This window comes from Neofelis nebulosa, chromosome 5 (assembly GCF_028018385.1).
Source record: "Neofelis nebulosa isolate mNeoNeb1 chromosome 5, mNeoNeb1.pri, whole genome shotgun sequence".
Taxonomy (NCBI): Eukaryota; Metazoa; Chordata; class Mammalia; order Carnivora; family Felidae; genus Neofelis; species Neofelis nebulosa.
Window position 1 is genome coordinate 24,761,680 of NC_080786.1, and position 18,566 is coordinate 24,780,245.

Consider the following 18,566-nt stretch of genomic DNA (forward strand, 5'->3'; position numbering starts at 1 on the left):
TCTGTGCAAAATGTTAAAACAGGTACCATGGGTAAAATGCAGAGTAGCTCAATATGCAAACCTGTGCCTTCACAGGTTACTAGCCGGTTTAGAAGACAGACTCCATTAGTAAAATACATAGCAACTGAAACTGTCAGCTAAACCAAACACATTTTGAAGGCTGACTAGAATGGTTAGGTAACATAATTCCTACAATCATAAAAGGTCTCCTGGAAGACTGCTGAGACAAAAAGAAGAAATGTACAGATTGGCAGAGAGGAGAGAGAGAGAAGTCCTACTGGAGAGGTGGCCTGTGAAAATCTGACTAAGGAGAAACACACTGGGAGCGGGGAAGGGCAGCCCAAAGGCCAGCCTGGATGCATCCTGTCACTTCCAGCCCTTCTCACTGCTCCCAACAGCTTCCCAGTTGGGAAGTCTCCCCATGAAAATTTTCTGCACACAGCTATTGTGAACATCACCTTACAGCTCAATTTCTCTCCTTTTCTACTAAAAAACCAATCGCTTCCCACTGCCCCCAAAACCAAGTTCAGACTCCTGAGTAACACAGAATAAGTACTCAATACGTTTGAGTATGTGTGATTACTTTCATATCTCCTGCTTGGCTGGAAGGTTCTAAAGGGCAAAAATCAATCTTATTTTTTAATATTTTGGTATGTGATAGCTCTTACAAGTACCTTTGGCATGGTGTAAGTCCAAAACATATTTACTAAATGAATGACGAGATGATTTAATGAAGAGATTTTATACAATAATGGCAAGAGGGGCTGGCCAGTTCGTAGACAACCTTGCATAGTTAAGTTAGAAGTTTAGATCTGCCTCAACAGACGCTAGTCAGCTAGACGACTTTATGTAAAACAGTGACAGGATAAAAATGGTGTTTGAAGTGTCTCATTTTAGTTGTGGTTGTAGGGAATATTAGCCCAGAAAGGACTAGAAGTAGCAAGATCACTTTGCTAATACTATTTTGCTAACAAGATGAGTAAAACAAGGTGAGGGTTTTCATCTGTTGATTAGTCACTAATGTGAATATTCCTTCAATAAACACCAAAAAAGAAAACCGCCATATATACCTTTGTCTTTGATCTATTTTTGACGAGTTCATTTCTGAGATAAGAGAGGAATCTTTTTTTCAGGCTAGGTGATACTTGTGGTCTCTTGATTTTAAAGAATAGCAACAAGGGGTGTCTGGCTGGCTCGGTCAAAAGAGCACTGGGCTCTTGATTTTAGGGTTATGAGTTGGAGCCCTATGCTGGGTATATAGATTATAAAGAATAAACAAACTTTAAAAAAAAAAAAAGTATAAAAAAAAAAAAGAAAAGCAACCAGAAGCCTTAGAAATTAAAGACAGATATTCTTATTTATGCAGCATAAATACCCTCCACATTAACATCTTCTAAAATGACGCTCTCACAAAATTTGAAAATTGAAAGAATTCCATTTTGTCTATTCTTATTACAATGCAGAACACTTGAGTTTGGGGTTTTATCTCAGCTAAAATTAATTAGATGGTAGCATTTTAAAATCCAGTGTAACATTTTGATGTTAAATTGATGAATTCATCAGCATCTGAAAATGCCAGTGCATTAAAAATTGTCAAGAGGTTGTAACTGGTGCCCACCCTCCTTCCTGAGTACTCATTCCCTCTCTGCTCAAGCCTCACTCACCTTTCCCATCGTGTGCTGGAAGGTCATGGGGGACTAGCACAGGGGACACTGAGCAGGAGGTCAGTGCAGTGGTTCTCCATCTTGGCTGCTTACTAGAAACACTGGAAGCTTTTAACAGCTATGAATTTTTCAACCACACCTCCGGCTGATGTCAATGTATTTTATTTTTATTTATTTTTTTAATGTATTTATTTTGATAGAGACAAAGACAGCATGAGTGAGGGAGGGCAGAGAGAGAGGAAGACAGAGAATCCCAAGCACGTTATGCACTGTGAGCGTGGAGCCTCCTCATGCAAGGCTCAAACTAACAAACCATGAGATCATGATCTGAGCTGAAATCAAGAGTTGGATACTTAACCAACTGAGCCACCCAGGCGCCCCTAGATGTCAATATATTTTAAAAGCTTCCCCTAGGTGAGTTTGTTATCCAGGCTCGAGAAGTAGTGAATTAGTATCTTCTTTAGCCATGGAGAAAATAATTTTTATGCCTGATTTCCTGGTTACCGTGTCAGAAGATAAAATGGTTTAAGGAGCTACATATATGATGCTACTAATTTTATTTTAAAGAGAAGAAACAAACTTCCACTTACCTGCCTTCTGACAATGTACAATCTTTTCATATACAGCGTCTGCATTTTCAATCACTGCCTTGAGGGACTGGATCATCTGCAAAGGGAACATCCAGACACGGGATTACACCTGACAACCGGATGCCAGTCTACACAGGTGCAGGAGGCTCTCCTCTATAAACAGGCTGAGGTGCTGTAGCCATGTGTTCTTTCATCTGCCTTCCCACTATTCAGTTCAAATGTATATGGAAGAAATGAAAAATCATGCATCCCATGTCACGGTTTAAGTAGACTGAGTATCACGTTTCAGACAGTTAGGCTTGTACAACTCTGAATTTGAACCTTGAGCCAATACTGAATGGAGTTTGTTTCAGTGTGAAAATCTAGAAATCAATATGTATACACATCTGATCTGTGTTTTAAATTGTATTTTCAGCCATGCATTTTAACAAAATTCAACTTCATCTTACAGAAAGCTCTATGACCTACACACCGTACCCATTTAAGCTAAAATGCCTTAGTCCAAAAATTAGTTTAAAACTTACCATGACAATCAAAAAACAGTATTTATTTAATGCATCACTAATGATATCACTCAAACCAGTATTTTAAATGTTCCTATCAATGATTTCAAAAGATCCGATTTTGAGGAAAAAATAAAAGATCCAATTTTGAGTTCTTATTCCAAATTATACGTGCTTGTTTTAACAGCCAATCTTGAATTTAACAACAAAACAAAACAAAAAAGGATCAGGGCATAGTTGATCAATCATTTTACTTACCAGAACGTTAGGAAAAGATCTGTTTGAAGTAATCTTTTTGGCTCTAAAATCACTATGAAAGTGGGAGAGCCAGATTCAGTTCTCACAGCTCAAATGTGAGCAACTATGACGCTTGCATTCAGCATAGATTTCAATTTTTTCTATTTATTTATTTTTTTTTTTAATTTTTTTTTTCAACGTTTTTTTATTTATTTTTGGGACAGAGAGAGACAGAGCATGAACGGGGGAGGGCAGAGAGAGAGGGAGACACAGAATCGGAAACAGGCTCCAGGCTCCGAGCCATCAGCCCAGAGCCTGACGCGGGGCTCGAACTCACGGACCGCGAGATCGTGACCTGGCTGAAGTCGGACGCTTAACCGACTGCGCCACCCAGGCGCCCCACAATTTTTTCTATTTAAATGTCTGGGTATTTTGCATTATTATATTACTCATCTATTTTATATGACCATTTTATTTTAAATAACAAACACCAATCCATCATTCTCTATTCCTTTAAATTTACTGCCTTGTTTTTCTTTATAGTATTTATCACTAAGTGCCACAATAATCACTTTATAGGAACCAAATATATGTAGGTTGGATTATTCGTATAATTCAAAGAAAGAACACCAAATTTTGATTAGTTACACTTATTTAAACCGAAGCATAATCAACATGCCTCTCAAGAAGTATACCAGATTCTTAAAATGAGTCACACAAGCATTAATCAACTTGTCCACTGTTCTAAGAAAATTATACTAAACACCAAAAGGTTTAAGGCCAATGAAGGTGTTCATTCATGCCTTCATGCATTTCCATGGCCCAGAGCAGGAACTGGGGACACAGAGACCTACAGGATATGGCCACTATCTTCAAAAAGCCCACAGCCTACTGGAAGAGGATGCACTTTAGAATTCATGATTTTCACATTCACTCTTCAAAATCTGAGTCATGCCTGTAAATTAAAATAGTCTATTTTACAGCTTGACATATTGAACAGGCAATGATAAAAATGAATAGTTAAGAACTCGATTACACCGATATAAAGTCATTTGTACCATGACATCACTTGCATACTGAAAAGGTTCATACCGTCATCAGTAACCTTTTTCAGCTTTGATGTCAGGCCAAATGAGAGATATGAAGAAGCAAGGACTTCTTCAAGCAAGGATGGTGGCTGTCACAGCTAGCTCAGTGTCAAAGAACTGGCCAACTGTGCCTCTATCACTCAAATAGGAAAAAGGAGAAAAATGAAATGAACCTGGTCCTCAAGCAGACAGGCAGCACAGGGGCAATAACAGAGGGAAGGTAGAACAAAACAGCAGTATTAAGCATAGGCTTACGCATACAGATGCCCTGTGGGGGAAAGGTGGTCAAAACCCCAGTTTTTACTGGGGGTGGTGTGGGCGCAGAAAGAGCACAGATTTACATGGGCTCGAATCCCGGCTCTGCTGTTCATTAGCTGTGTCATCTCCATATTAAATGTCATGGAGCCGTAACTCCCTACCTATAAAATGAGTTTAATAAAAGATACTACCTTTACAACGTTGTAAGGATTAAATGGAAGGATGCATGACCGACACAATGAAGACACTTGCAAACAGATGAGACGATGGATTCCCCATTTACCCAGGGGTCATGGAAGAGCATTTTCTGGTAGCCCAAGTTGAGCTGAACGAGCATGCCTTCCCTTCATATGTTCACTGGCAGTGATTCAAACATGCACTACTAATTTTGGTTTTACTCGAAAAGCCTGGTGTGATGAAGTTCAGAGAAACAACAAATCACATTATTATTCTTAGAACATCTTCTGGTGTAAGGTATCTCCAGAGGTTACATAGTTGGGCACCTTTCAGCTACAAAAAACATGCAGGGCTTAAGGAAAGCACATCCATCTCAAGGGTCTGGAGAGAGAAGCTCACCCGCCTCCTGTGTTCTCTAACACTTGAAGGAGCAAACCTTTATTCTTGGGATAATCATTTACCGAGGCTCTCTGAGTATGGGACCCCGAATTAAGTGCTATGAATGAATAAAGAATAGCTGCTGACCCAGGACTAGGAGCAAACAATAATCATAACAAAATGCAGTACTGCATCGTAGCTCGTGGGCTATTGGTTGTGACAAAGTTAAATACCCTTAAGTAGGTGGACGGGATATTTAATCCACCAGTGATGTACTTACTGGTGGTGCCACGGTGTCGTGCGGACGCTCTGTTTGTGGCTCGGACTTGAATACACTCTCCACCCCTTATTTACGAGCAGTATATAAAATATGAAGGTGACTAACACACCAGGGTGGAGAATGCAAACCCAGTGAAAAGCCATTCCTCTCAGGTCTGGAAGTAAACAGCAGCAGGCATTTGCAGACCATACGAGAGGGGTATTCTGGGTATTCTGGAGGGAACCAGCCTTGGAGAAGGTAAGCACAACAGTAAACAATCAGTGGAACTTAGAGAAGGCAGGAAGAAAACATATCCCCAGACCTTAGCAGAGATGATTCATCTTGCCACACCTGTTACTAAATGTTTTCACCACTTCCTTGGGGGAGGAGGAACTGCCAGTTTATATCTTTTTATAGTTTTAGGGTACATGTTTACAGTTAGGGTAAGTACTTACAAATACATTAATATGTAGTAAACCGTTTATAGTTCTTATCCACAGAGTGAGTTCATTAATCTCAACTCTTGCAGTACCTGTGTAAATTCTTCTGGAGTGAAAGGGCCCCTCCGGGTATTCCTCAGGACCGTGAGCTCTGACAGGTGCACTAAGTTAAGGGTCCAGCAGGCCGAGCGGGCAGGGTACCTACCTACCCAGATGGCTGAGTTCTTGCTTTCACTCAGGGGACAACTAGGACTGAGTGTAGAGCACATGGCACTGAGGCCACAGCAGGGACATGGGGGTGCCATTAGATCTAGTGGGGACCAACCTCTGCCTGGGTCTGCTGCTTTATAACAAGCTGTGGTTATAAATAGTACAAGTGCTGGCTGAAGGAATCAAAATGAAAGTAATTCAACGCCTCCTCTGCATCAGGTGCATACCTGGTGCTTTCTATTTCGTCTAATGCTCACAAAAGCCACGTGAGGTGGGTCTTTACGGCGTCAGTTTTACAGATGTGAACACTTTAGACCTGAGAGTTAAGCTACTTTCCCAAGGCCCTCTGGTAAGATGGGCAAAGGGACTGCAACTAGGAAACCATGAATTCTGCTTGACCTCAAAGCCTCTGCTTTTCCACAGCGCTGGGACCGGCCCTGCCATACGAGTAGCAACTGTGCAATTAAGATGAGGAAAGGGCAGTCCAGCCAGAAAGACCTACGGAAGCAGAAAGGAATTTAGTAACTCCTGGCAGGTGCTACACACATTAGGTGGTATAATCACAGCTACTGACTTTACCCCTGAATTTTCTTTTCAAGTAATATTTCTGTGAAGTGCGTTGGGAAAACATCTTTCAAAAATGACAACAATAAACAATTTGGTTGGCTCCACTTAACAATTCATTATTAAGAGAAATCATAAATGAGAGAAATCAGTTATGTTTAACATGAAACTACTAGAATAAGCATTTCAGAGTAGACAAAAGCAAATACATGGAGAGCGATATCAAGAGATGAGTCAAAGGGAGAAACCGCTTTAAATTATCTTATTTTCTCTGTACATATGACATTACTATGTCAACATAACACAAGGCCCAGGAGAGTGGTTGGTTTTAGAAGCATTATTTACATTAATGCAAATGCATTTCCATCAGTCCCTTTTAAATGCAGAGGTGTGGGTCTTGGCTCAGCAATCAGATCATCCTGCCGCTTGCCCTAGTGACTTACTGCACGGACAGCTCATGTTTATGAAGTACAAGATGCGTTTGTGTAGTTGTGTAGTTGTTGCTAACAGATTTTATATTAGTGTCCATTTACCAGTAACTCCTACATTTCTGGAAGCAATGCATTAGGAAAATCTATAGACTTCACATAGCCCAGAAACCCATTTCATAAATTTGATCCACTCTAATATAAGATTTTAATACAGGACTCAGATGAAAAGCTGGAAGTTTCAACTAACGGCAAATAGAAGTTCGTACTTTATTAAGCTGGACAGAAACCAGAAATGCCTTTCATTAAGAATGTTCTGTTTTGGGGCACCTGGGTGGCTCAGTCGGTTGAGCATCTGACCTCGGCTCAGGTCATGATCTCACGGTTTGTGAGTTCGAGCCCCGCGTCGGGCCCTGTGCTGACAGCTCGGGCCTGGTGCCTGCTTCGGATTCTGGGTTCCCCTCCCCTCAGCTGCTCTCCTGTTCACACTCTGTCTCTCTCTCAAAATAAATAAAGATTAAAAAAAAAAGAATGTTCTGTTTTGAAAGTAACTCCCCATGTTAATATAAGGCAAACTTCTCCACTTAATGGGTATGGCTATAAGAACTGCTATTGTATTAATACAGTTTATTTCACTCAATTTCTATAGACTGCTTCTTTATTTTTTGCTTTGAAATTTACACATCAAGTAGGAAAATTCTGTTTTCAGGACAGGCAAGTCCACAGTTTTATGTAAGGATCTTATGTCTAATTTTGGACAGTGCACCAAATCTCCTTTCATCCCAGGCACACAGATTTTGATAATTAAAAAAAAAATTGCCAATAATTTCAAGTCCTTGGGTGAAAGAAGTTTAATAATAACAATAATAACATCTTCTGAGTTCTAGAATTTTCCCTTTATTGTGCTTTCACTTCCATTTCAGACAGAAAATGCCTCCCTCATAAGACTTGGCTTTGCCTGTCCCCATCTTCACACACGGCCGCCGCTGCTGCTTTTGCTGTAGGTGTTTCTAAATAAAGTTACAAAGTCTGAGAAGAGCTAAAGCTCTTACAGGAGGGAATGTCTAGGTAACAAACAACGTTTGTTCCTTAACACAGGTTCTGTGACTATGTGACACACAACAAACTCAAGTAATTGAGCATCATTCTCAAACTTGGCAAAGGAGAGGCAAGAGAAACGATACACCCGCCCCCATCTCTGAACACCTCCCGGGTTCCAACGCTGTCATGGAGATCGATGGCAGGCCTTAGTGGACAGTGAATGTCCAAGTGGCAGGTACCCTGGTTTGGGTACTGCCAGGCTCAGGAAAGACCCAGGGAGGACTGGACCAAAGCACAGCTTGCCTCTCAGGACTCTAGGATTAAATAACAGAACCGCAAATGTGAATCAAGCATCAAGGTCTTCAGAAGACCAACTAATTCAGTCCAAAGCAGAGTTCTCCACCCAATCAGAATTATCTGTGTGGAGTCTCTAACGCTCAATGTCATTGGAGGACTGTCACCCTGTGCTACATAGCCCTACAAAGCAAGTCAGTTCTCTAATGCTGAGAATGGGACAGAAAACAGGGAAACTCCCTCAGGAATCTGTAAATTTTGGTTCTTTTTTCTGTGCTCTTGAAAATAATTTCTCTCCAAGTTAACAATACTACCTTTCTTTTTAACACTTTACAATAATTATTCCCATGTGGCTGAAGAACTTTAAAATCGAATACAAGAACACTAGGATCCGAGACTGTGAAACTGAAATTCAGAGGTAACATTTTCTTTCAGTAAAATTTCAAAGCACAGCAAAATATCACAAAGTTGAACTACTGGAAGACAAACCATTTATGAAGTTATTGTTGGAAAAGGCAACATAGCTTTTAATACTTGAAAATAATATAAAAGTCACACACTTGAATGGGGGTGTAAAAGTTATATCACCTGGGGGTCTTTGCCCAGGAGCATGCTACAGTTAAACCCAGCCCCCTCCCCGGCTCACACAAGGGGAGGGCTTTGGCCACATTTTGCAAAGAGCTGGTCGCCATCTGGGGGCCGAGGTATGCCGTGTCATTAATGGCTGTGGCCATTGTCCCTTCTAGCACGGTCACCATGAAAACACTTTCCACAGAACAAACGGTTTCCGGAATAATCTGTCCGTTTCCTCTTGAAACTTCAATTTCCACATTTTCCACTATACAAATCATAGAAAAGTATAGGAAAAAACCTATATAATAGAAAAGTTATAGAAAGGACCTAAAGCTCTGCCAGATGAAAACCACTACTGAATGTTAATGAACACAGAGAGAGGAGCATCGGTGGCTACTGTCGCATATGGGGCCCCTCTGCAGGCATGGTGGGGAGAGGGCAGCATACGAATCAATGCAAAATATCATTAAGCTCTCCAAGCATTTCCATTCACGTTAGAGGAAAACAGGGAAATGTGGTTAGAAAAGGAGAGAAGCGTCAGCTTGGATGGGGTACAGACTTTCAGCTTTGTGCAGAGACCAAAGGTGCAGGGAGAAATGCAGGGTCGAGGGCGTGAAGGTGGGGACAGGCCTCAGGCAGGAAGCCAGGGCAGGAGAGGCATAGGAGGTGGTGGAGGGGCTGGGGAGAAAGGCTGAGAGTGGGAGACTGTGTGGGGGACAGAGCAGGACTCAGGGACCGATGTGCTGTGGGCACAGAGGACGAGCCAAAGCCTCTTTCCTCTTAGAGGGGCAACTAGACAGATGAGACAAACTTAACCCACCCACAGCTGTAAAGCATTTCACCGTTTCCAAAGTGTCTTTCCTACTGTTCACTCATCTAGGATGTGGAGGTCCTCCTTGGTTGGTCTGAGCTGGTGGTCACAATGGTGAAAATGTGTAGCAGCAATTGGAAACTCGTGCGGTGGCTTGGTTCTGGCATTGGAGAACTGGGAATGTTCTGCACAGAGGTGGCAGCTGAAATGAAAACATGTATGCATCTCCGAGGGAGGGATTTCAAAGATAAATGAGATGAAAACATCACAGTGCTGTTCCAGATCACTTAAATTAATAAGCAGAGAGAACCAATGTAAGAGACACAGCAGGAGTGGTCAGAGGGGAAGGAACAGAATGAGGATATTAAACATTTACAGATGTGTGAGGAGAGTTTCTGGAAGGAGGGGAGGACTAAGCATTAGGAGCTCTGGATTTGGTCATTTGGTAACTGGAGAATATAATTGCAGTACCCATAGTTCTGCTATAATGGGACATACAGGCTCCTAAAAATCACTGCACTACACAAAGTTATGCAGTAAAAACCACAAGGGTTGTGGGAAAAATGGGGTTAGGGGCCCAGCACTCAAAAAGTTTGCAGTGACATATTTAAAACAGACAGGAACTGAATAAAAGCGATAGCCCGGCTCCACGTGTGTTAAGTAGTTAAGGAATGCAAAACTACTGCAGTGCACATGGCACCTGACCCTGAAAAAGACCTGAGGTTTGCTCGGGAAGTGGGTGGTAGGACGGCTGCAGCTCGCGGGTCATGGGAAGTGGAGGAAAGGTGATGTGACATCTGAGGCAAGGCTGTAACAGCAGGCGTGGACAGGCACAGCTAGAAGCCCGTTCACCTGACTGGGGGAGCCGGGTGCCCTGTGAGGTGTGGATGTGCACGCAGGTCAGCCACGTGTACTTTTCCAGGCTCACCAGGGTTTCCTGTGGTCAAAACTGTGCACACACACACACACACACAAAATTTGACTTCGGTTAAAATTGTTCCTTACTGTATCAATCACATTCAAGTAGATTTTGCATCTTCACAACAAGTGTTAGTGTCGAACGGACTACTGGAGGTTCTTTCAGAATCTTTCTGAAGTTTCTTTTTTTCAAAATCTCCCATGCAATTTCATCGTGAAGTGCAGTTAGACTCTCAGTTTCTATGAGATTCAACCGAAGCATGGTTTTGGCATCGTATAAGCCTGCCCCAAGCCTGCCCCCAACTATTTTAACAATCTTTTTTTTTTTTTTTTTAGTTTTGGCCAGAGAATAGATGTCAAGTGCTATATAAATCTGGAGCGAATTCTGAGTTATGAGTGACCCAGGGTCCACATTCAGGAAGCCAAGAATTCTCTAGCTTTTCAATATGCTCTGATTTTTTCATTAAGTTCACTTCAGAGCTAGGGTGGTATATGTGCCTAAGGAATGAATGTGGCTGGTAGATAACTTTTATTTAAATATTGGTACAATACAAATCTCTTATGCACTACATTTCAGATCAAATCCTGTAAAGTAACACACCATCTCATGTGTAGGTATCTAGTTGAATTTTCACACGATATAAAGCCTCCTCAACCACAAATCTTTGTCTCCATCTACCACGTCTCACTTTCGCTTAATACAGAATCACATTTACAACACTTAGAAAGGGCTGCGTTTCACAGATTAAACCTCCAGTTTTAATTAAACTGCAGTTTCTGAGGTGAATCACCATGTAAACAAAAGATGAAGGCATTATGTTTGTTATACACACAGCAATATAGGTTTCTCCTGTACTCACCTAAAATACCACTTGGATTCAGTAAAAAATTCATGAAAATCAGTAGTGTCATGTAGTCAAAACAACCAGGTTATTGCCCTAGGTTCTTCCTTTCTAGTGGTTGCTGTGCCACCAGGTACCCAAGGAGGGCCCAAATGTGACACGTGTGGGGATTTCTGAGCAGTACTTCCAATGTCAGCCACTAGAAGTCCTTAGTAATACACATCTGCTGGGCTGGGAGGGAGGAGAAAGGAGCAGAGGAGAGAAAACATCACAAAGGGAAAACCGGGTTTGGGAGGAGCACTATGTAGAGGAATAAAAGAAAAAAAAAAAAAAAAGACAAAATCACAGAGGAAGAGCTCAGAGGAATTAAAACAATAAATGCACCAGGGTGATTGATCTTATCAAAAATCATACTTTAAATCAGATAGGAACATTTTAATTTATGCAGACAACTGAATAATCTAGAAAGCTACAACCAAACTTGGATTTAAAAGGAATTCATTCCAATTTCTAGATTAATTGGGATTTAGCATTACCACAGGTCTCCATATGTTCCCAAACATGTTTAAATAGACGGCGAGCTGGAGAAGCAACACTGTGCAAAATAGCTTGGGGGAAAACAAGGGGGAGTGTGGAAAAACCTAGAGTTCCAACAGATCAAAAGATTAGTTATAAAGCCAGTGTATAGATTTTAAATGTTTATCCTACTCTAAACTGTTGGCAAAGTTTTGAAACTTCTGAATAGTTTTAGCTTCAGGAAGTACACAGAATTTCAAAAAGTTGAAAAGAATTTTAATCTTGTGCTGTTTCTGGTCCTTGTACAATACGATATTCTAAGAAGACAAAAATCATTGAAAATTAAGCAACAAAATGGAACCTAAGCTAGGTTCCCAAAAAGGAACTCCAATGCAATTATAGAACTATGCAGAAAAAGTATACAATAATTCCTACTAGTTCCTGTAATAATATGTTGTGCTGTACTTTTCTGTGTGGAGAACACATATATAGTTAAGTTCAAATGCACTGAAATTATAATAATGCTGTTATCTCTCCATGTTATAGTCAGCCTTATACTCGTCACGGAATAACCTGCTATGCTACACAGCATCACTTGGTGTTTACATGATTACTGTGGGAAGACTCACGATATTCTCACACTCGATGGGCTGAGTCATCGTGCACCATGGCTGCCTCGTGGAGACCCACACACAAACCTTACCCTTCCCAGGCTTTGGGTCATGTCAGCCTCTTAAGGCTGTAAAAAACATCTCCCACTTTCCTAAATTAATAACGATATGCTCTCAGGACACCCTCAGACCATCTCAGCACGATACCTAAGTGCACCTGTGCTCAAGTATCCTCTGTGGTCAGGACAGAAGGAAGGGAGAGGAGTACAGAGGGACTCAGCAACTTGCAAAGGAACTTTGGCCTTGGCCTGAAGGGCAGCCAGGCACAGTCCAGTGGGGACGCAGTCTACATAGTCAGCTGCTCCTTCTGCCTCCAGTAAATGCCTGCAAAGCCGGAAAGAAGGGCAATGCACCACTGTAGCTCTCCAGTCTCGGAAGTTTTCAGGATAGTGAGTTCAGAGGCTACATCTTGGATGGAGAGCATAAAAAGTGAACTGATAAGAATGGCTTAAAACATGGCCAGAATCATCCCTGCAGGAAGAAAGGGGAACTTGAGCTCGTTAAGCCCAATTATTCAGTGAGCAAGCTACTTCCGGAGAAAGATTAGGAACTTCTGGATGCTACATTAACTCTTTCAAGTCACCAAGGACCATTTGGAGTTCTGACATGCTTGTTTAAAACAATTATTACTACATTAATTAAATTTCAAAAGATACAATTAGAATTAAACATAGTACCACTTTTATTACTGTCTACTTATAGCAAGCCTTTTCCCCAAGGGCATCACGGTGATCTAGAAACTCCTAATTAACAGAAGGTAATTCAATCATAGTTTTACTGTAAGGTATCATTAGTTTCTCTCAGGTCTGTGTAACTAAGTATAGACGTTAGTTAAAAGAAAAAAGCAATTGGAGGCTTCTCTGTAATGAAAAGCAGGTTTTTTTGTTTTTTTGTTTTAGCACAGTGAAGTGTCCACAGTATTCCAGGAATGACAGAGCAAGCAGGAAGACAAGAACGCAGTCAGCCAGCTACTAGAGTACTTACTGTATAAACCCAGGATTTCTTTCTCCTGTTGACCAAATAACTCACGTGTTCCCGTCTTCCCCTTTCAGAGAAGACAGACAGCTTGCCTAGTAAGGTGGTGGGAGACCTTACCTTCTGCTTTTCACTTTGTAATTCTAACCCTGCCTTTATGAACTGGAGTAGCCATGCAGCAAAGCTGCTGCTCTGAAGTTTGCAGTGGTGTTAAAATATGCAGACAAAAAGGTCTTACAGCTTCATGAGCTGCAGGTTTCTAGCGTTTGAAAACTAGTAATAACATGATCATGACTCAATTCTCAATTTATTGAGAATTTATTGTAGTCTGGTCTACTTACATATAATTTCATACCCTTTGAGGTGGTGATACTATGCCCATTTGAAGATGAAGAACTGGACTTGCCCTCGGTCACACAGTAAGCACCAGGCAGGGACTATCTCATCATCAGGGCTCATATTCTTTGCTAGCACGACCCCCAACCCCAAAACCCATTCATATACTTCCGAGGGTGTAGGGTCTATATTTCCTCCTTCATTCCCCAATTCTGGTCGCGGGGTCTTTACATAAGAAGAATTTTGTGCACAGGTATTCACATTCCCTGCACACCTGCCCAGATGGTCTGTACTCATTGAGATGTGCCCTTTGCAAAACACAGCAGGGCATTGTCTTCTGCTGGGCACCTGTTGCCTTCACTCAGCTCACCATGGCAGGTGAGATAAGGACAGAGCCAAGAATTTCCCAAGGTGGGGCCAGAGCTGGCGGACTGTGTGTGTGTGTGTGCGTGTGTTTTCGGCAGAGTCTGGTTTCTTCACCCAGGAGCACAGGAGTGTGGTACACCTCACTTAAGCATGGGCAGTGAATGTCAGCAGTGAAGAGGCTGGGACAATTGAGAGACAGGGTAGCTGTGTGGCATTCAAGTACTTCTCTGCTTGGTCCACCAGGAGCCTATGCCCACCTCTTAGCTCACACGACAATCGATGGATAAGCATGCTTTGTAAAATCCTAAAACACTACACATGTATGAGCAATGTCCCCATCCTGGGCTGGCTTCACTGAATCAAGCTGTTCTCCTGTCTGGCTGGGTGAACAACTAGGGCTCTCCCCTCCTGTCCTCAACTCTGCTATATTTTCCTCTTAGGACATATGAATTTTTTAAGTAGGGAATTTCAGACGCAGCAAAGTCCTCTGGCAAAAGGCAGGGGAGAGTTGAAGTTCTGAACAAAAAGATAAATGATTTGGGGAAGGGGACTCTCATGCCTGCCTTCCCATCTCCCCCAGTTCTAGTCCTGAGCCTCCTGCCTCCAGCCTACCCTCCCCCCCTCCCCCGCCCCAGGCATCTCAGGCGTCCTCTTCTTTTTGGACCCACAGAAGGCTCCACTCACCGCCTTAGGACATGGGGGCTGCCGTCTAGGACACAGCCTGGAAGAGCAGAGTGGTAGCTCCACCCTCCAGCCCCTGGCCAGTCCCCAAACCTAACCTCCCAAGGAAGACCACTGGTGATGGTACCAATGAGCCAAGTTTGGGAAAATGGAGGCACTGCGGGGCAGGGAGACAGGGTAAGAAGAACACCTGATCTGTGTCCCAGAGAGCAAGGTCATTTTCATCCATTCATTCATAGACAAACTTTGAGCGCCCACTCTGTGGCAGGCTCTGCTGTGAGACAGAGCGGTGAACAGGGCACACACTGTCCCTGCCATCCTGGAGCTCCGATTCAGGGGCGGGGGAGAGAAGTACCTTAAAAAAAGAAATCAAACCAACGAATGCATAATTACAAGCTGCAGTGAGTGTGAGAAGGAAATGAACAGCATGAACCAGCAGGGTGTGGGAAGCTACAGAGGGCCCTCAGCACAGCCTTCCCATTTCCTCCGGTGGGAGAGGGCTTCACAGGCTTGGTCTCCGCCCCCCGGCACCCTTTATAATCCCCTCCCTGATGAGACAGCTTTAAATAGAAGGTGGTTCGCACAGCCTGGATTTTATCATTTGAGAGAGAGCCCTGCTCTCTGTTCAGGGAGGGGAGAAGGAATCCAGGTGTTTTCAGAGAAGATGGCAGAGCCTGCTTGGGAACTCCACCCAAACCCCCTTCTCTGCACCCCTACACCCTCCCCTGACAAGAAAGGTTTGATCTGACTATAAAAGGAGCACTACTTAAACTGGATTTGTTGGCTCATTTTTTTTGGCCAATGCTTATTAATTTTTGAGAGACAGAGAGAGACAGAGCATGAGCAGGGGAGGGGCAGAGAGAAGAGGAGACACAGACTCCGAAGCAGGCTCCAGGCTCCGAGTCGGCAGCACAGAGCCTGACGCGGGGCTCGAACTCATGAACGGTGAGATCGTGACCTGAGCCCATGTTGGGACACTCAACCGACTGAACTGCCCAGGTGCCCCTCCTTGGCTCATTTTTAATGCCTTATTACCAGGCGGCACAAGCAGGACGACATGCTCACTACGTGTGAAGTTAAGTTAGTTACACGTGTTACTGGATTATAACACAAAACTCCGGTGGATTGTCTCCATTCCCACTGACCTAGCGTACTTGCCTCATGAGCACTAGAAGCGATCAGAGCAAACATTAATTGTCACTGGCTTTTCTCTTGCAGTTTGTGCCTTTGGTGTCTGTAGGCTCCTCCCCATCAAAATGCTAAGTGAGCGTTACTGCTGCAGGGGCTCCCCGGGATGGGACTCAAGCCACCGCAGCACTCTCTGCCAACCAGGTTAACAAGTAGGATGATGTTCTTTTGGAACAAAATTCAAAGTGCGCGGAGCACGGAATTTTAAAAAACAAAAATAAAACCTTTAGGATTATAATTTAAACTGGTGAAAGTGAACACAGGAACCAGTGCATTAAAATACCCTAGGGATTTTTTTCTCCCGATCCTCTTTTTGAGGGGTTGGCCAATTCTTTCTGCAAAAGAGGAGACAGCAGGTATTTTAGGTTTTTAGGCTCAGGCTTAATTTCTGTCTCAAAGACTCACTGCTGCTGCTGTGGTACAAAAGCAGTCACAGAACATGTATCATGGATGTGGCTGTGCTCTAATATAACTTTGTTTTCAGACACTGAAATCTGAATTTCAAATGGTTTTAGCAAGTCATACAAGTATCATTTTTCTATCTTTTTCAGTCATTTAACATGTAAGAACCATTCTTCACTCTCAGACCATATGAAAACAGGCGGTTGCCAGTGTGGCCCACAGGCCACGGTTTCCCAACTGTGCCCTAATACGTTACAAGACGCATCATTTGGTGATATCGGACGAAAAGGGTTCAGGAGAACATAGCTCTATACGTTACTTGCACATTTTATCCAAGACCATGAAAAAAATCAAGTCCAGCTAGTATTTTTAAAAGGATAAACGTATCTTATGATATATGCAAGCAAAGGAAAGCTTTGGTTATGGAGAATCCTAACATTCGTCAAAGACTTCCACCGACTCACAGCAAAGACAGAGAGCTCCGTTTTAGGAAATCAACTAAAAATCAGTTAAGTACCACCCTAGTACCATTTAGTTAAATACTCAAATAGCTACATCTCTTCACAAAGATAGGTTTGTTTACTTGTTAGTTTTTGCTTTTGGCACCAGATAAGTGATTTAAAAGCGAAAATCATTTGGTGCCCATATGATGATATAAAGACGGTGTCACTCCACACGGCCATCCTGCCATGAGGGGGTGTCACGATTTTAAAGAAAACCAGAATAATCAAAGCTGATATCAAAGAAAATACTGGAATTAAAGATTTCTGTAAGTTGCTAAAGGACTTCCTATATAAAATCTCCACATAAAAATCTAAACCATTTAGCCCTAAAGATGTGACTAATACTAAATGTAGTAGGGAAATAAATATTTGAAACTACCTAACATGTTATTTTTAAGTTCATTGGTAATTAAGCTTGTAGAGTTCAACTTAACTCTGAACACATCATATCGTCCACCCACTGAGTTTACCGTGAGAGTAGTTTTCCTATGGTTCGGAATTTAAAATGCCCCAATTAAGTTAGAAAAGACTTCAAAGCCATTGTTAAGTGCTATTTTTATTCCTGATAAATTCATGTGGTCATGAAATCAGATTTCTGATATTAAAGGTGGCTATTTCTGTGGGGTGAGTGGCATTAATTATTTTACAACAATATGGGGGAATAAAAGTGAACAGAATGAAAAACAGGAGCTGTTAAAAGAGAATGAGTGACAGTTTCTGTAATTCCCACCGAGAGTGAGAGGCGTCCATGTGCAGAGGGCAGTCACCACCCAGGCTCGTGCAGACTAGAGAGGTTTGGTGAGGCTGAGGGTGTGCATTCCTGCTCATATGAAAACAAGAAATAAAGAAGCTACACGCAGGGCTGATTTTTATTTCTCTCATGAGCATGAGGTCAAATGTACATATCAACAAAACATAGGCTTCAAATCTCATGTAGTGTCAAATGTTATCTATTACCCACATCTAGCTGTGGAGAAAAATCACTACCTCATTATTCAAAAGGCTGTGGAAAAACACCGTTAAAATTTTCTTTTCCAGTTCATAACCAGGGACATAAAAGGTCAGAAATGAATATACCCCTACTGCCCAAGAAAAGATGCCAGAAGATAGTTCAAGTAAGTGTCTAGAATTACATTTTCTCAAAAACAATTCTGAAATAGACGTTTTTTCATCTAAACTGGTTACTTCAATAGCTTCATTTTCATGGAGTTGGTTCCATTCAAATTATCCCATTTCTTACAGAATTTCTTCTAAAGTGTGATTGCACGTCCAAAGAGCATGTGCCCAAAACAGAGGAGCTCATCACTGCATTTACAAACAAGTCTGTGTATCACCACTAACAATTTTATACAAGTATCTGGTGTAACTTCAATCTTTTTAACTCAACTCCAAATTACACTTGCAACTGAATTTCTAAATGGAAAAGCATATCCCGTTCTAAACTACACAAAAATGGGTGGTAATAAATCAAGTTAATCGGTGAATGGATCTCACACTGAGAAAGTCAGGGAATGATACTGAAAACATCAAGGTTCTAAACAATAAAAATCATATTATCACTGTAGTTTACATGCTTTCTAAACTTTAATCTGAAGATGGACAATGGGACACAATGAAATATTAAACAATTCATCCTTTTGATGAATCTTTGAC

General features: G+C 42.0%; 1 protein-coding gene across 3 annotated transcripts in view; it reads right to left on the reverse strand.

Annotated features, from left to right (window-relative positions):
• The window catches only part of PLCL2 (phospholipase C like 2), a 196,563-nt gene that overhangs the window by 40,631 nt on the left and 137,366 nt on the right, over positions 1-18,566 (reverse strand). For all 3 annotated transcript variants that reach the window (XM_058729808.1, XM_058729810.1, XM_058729809.1), the window contains exon 4: positions 2,255-2,330. In XM_058729808.1, coding sequence (XP_058585791.1) covers positions 2,255-2,330 — 76 coding nt within the window. The remainder of the gene's footprint in view (positions 1-2,254; positions 2,331-18,566) is intronic.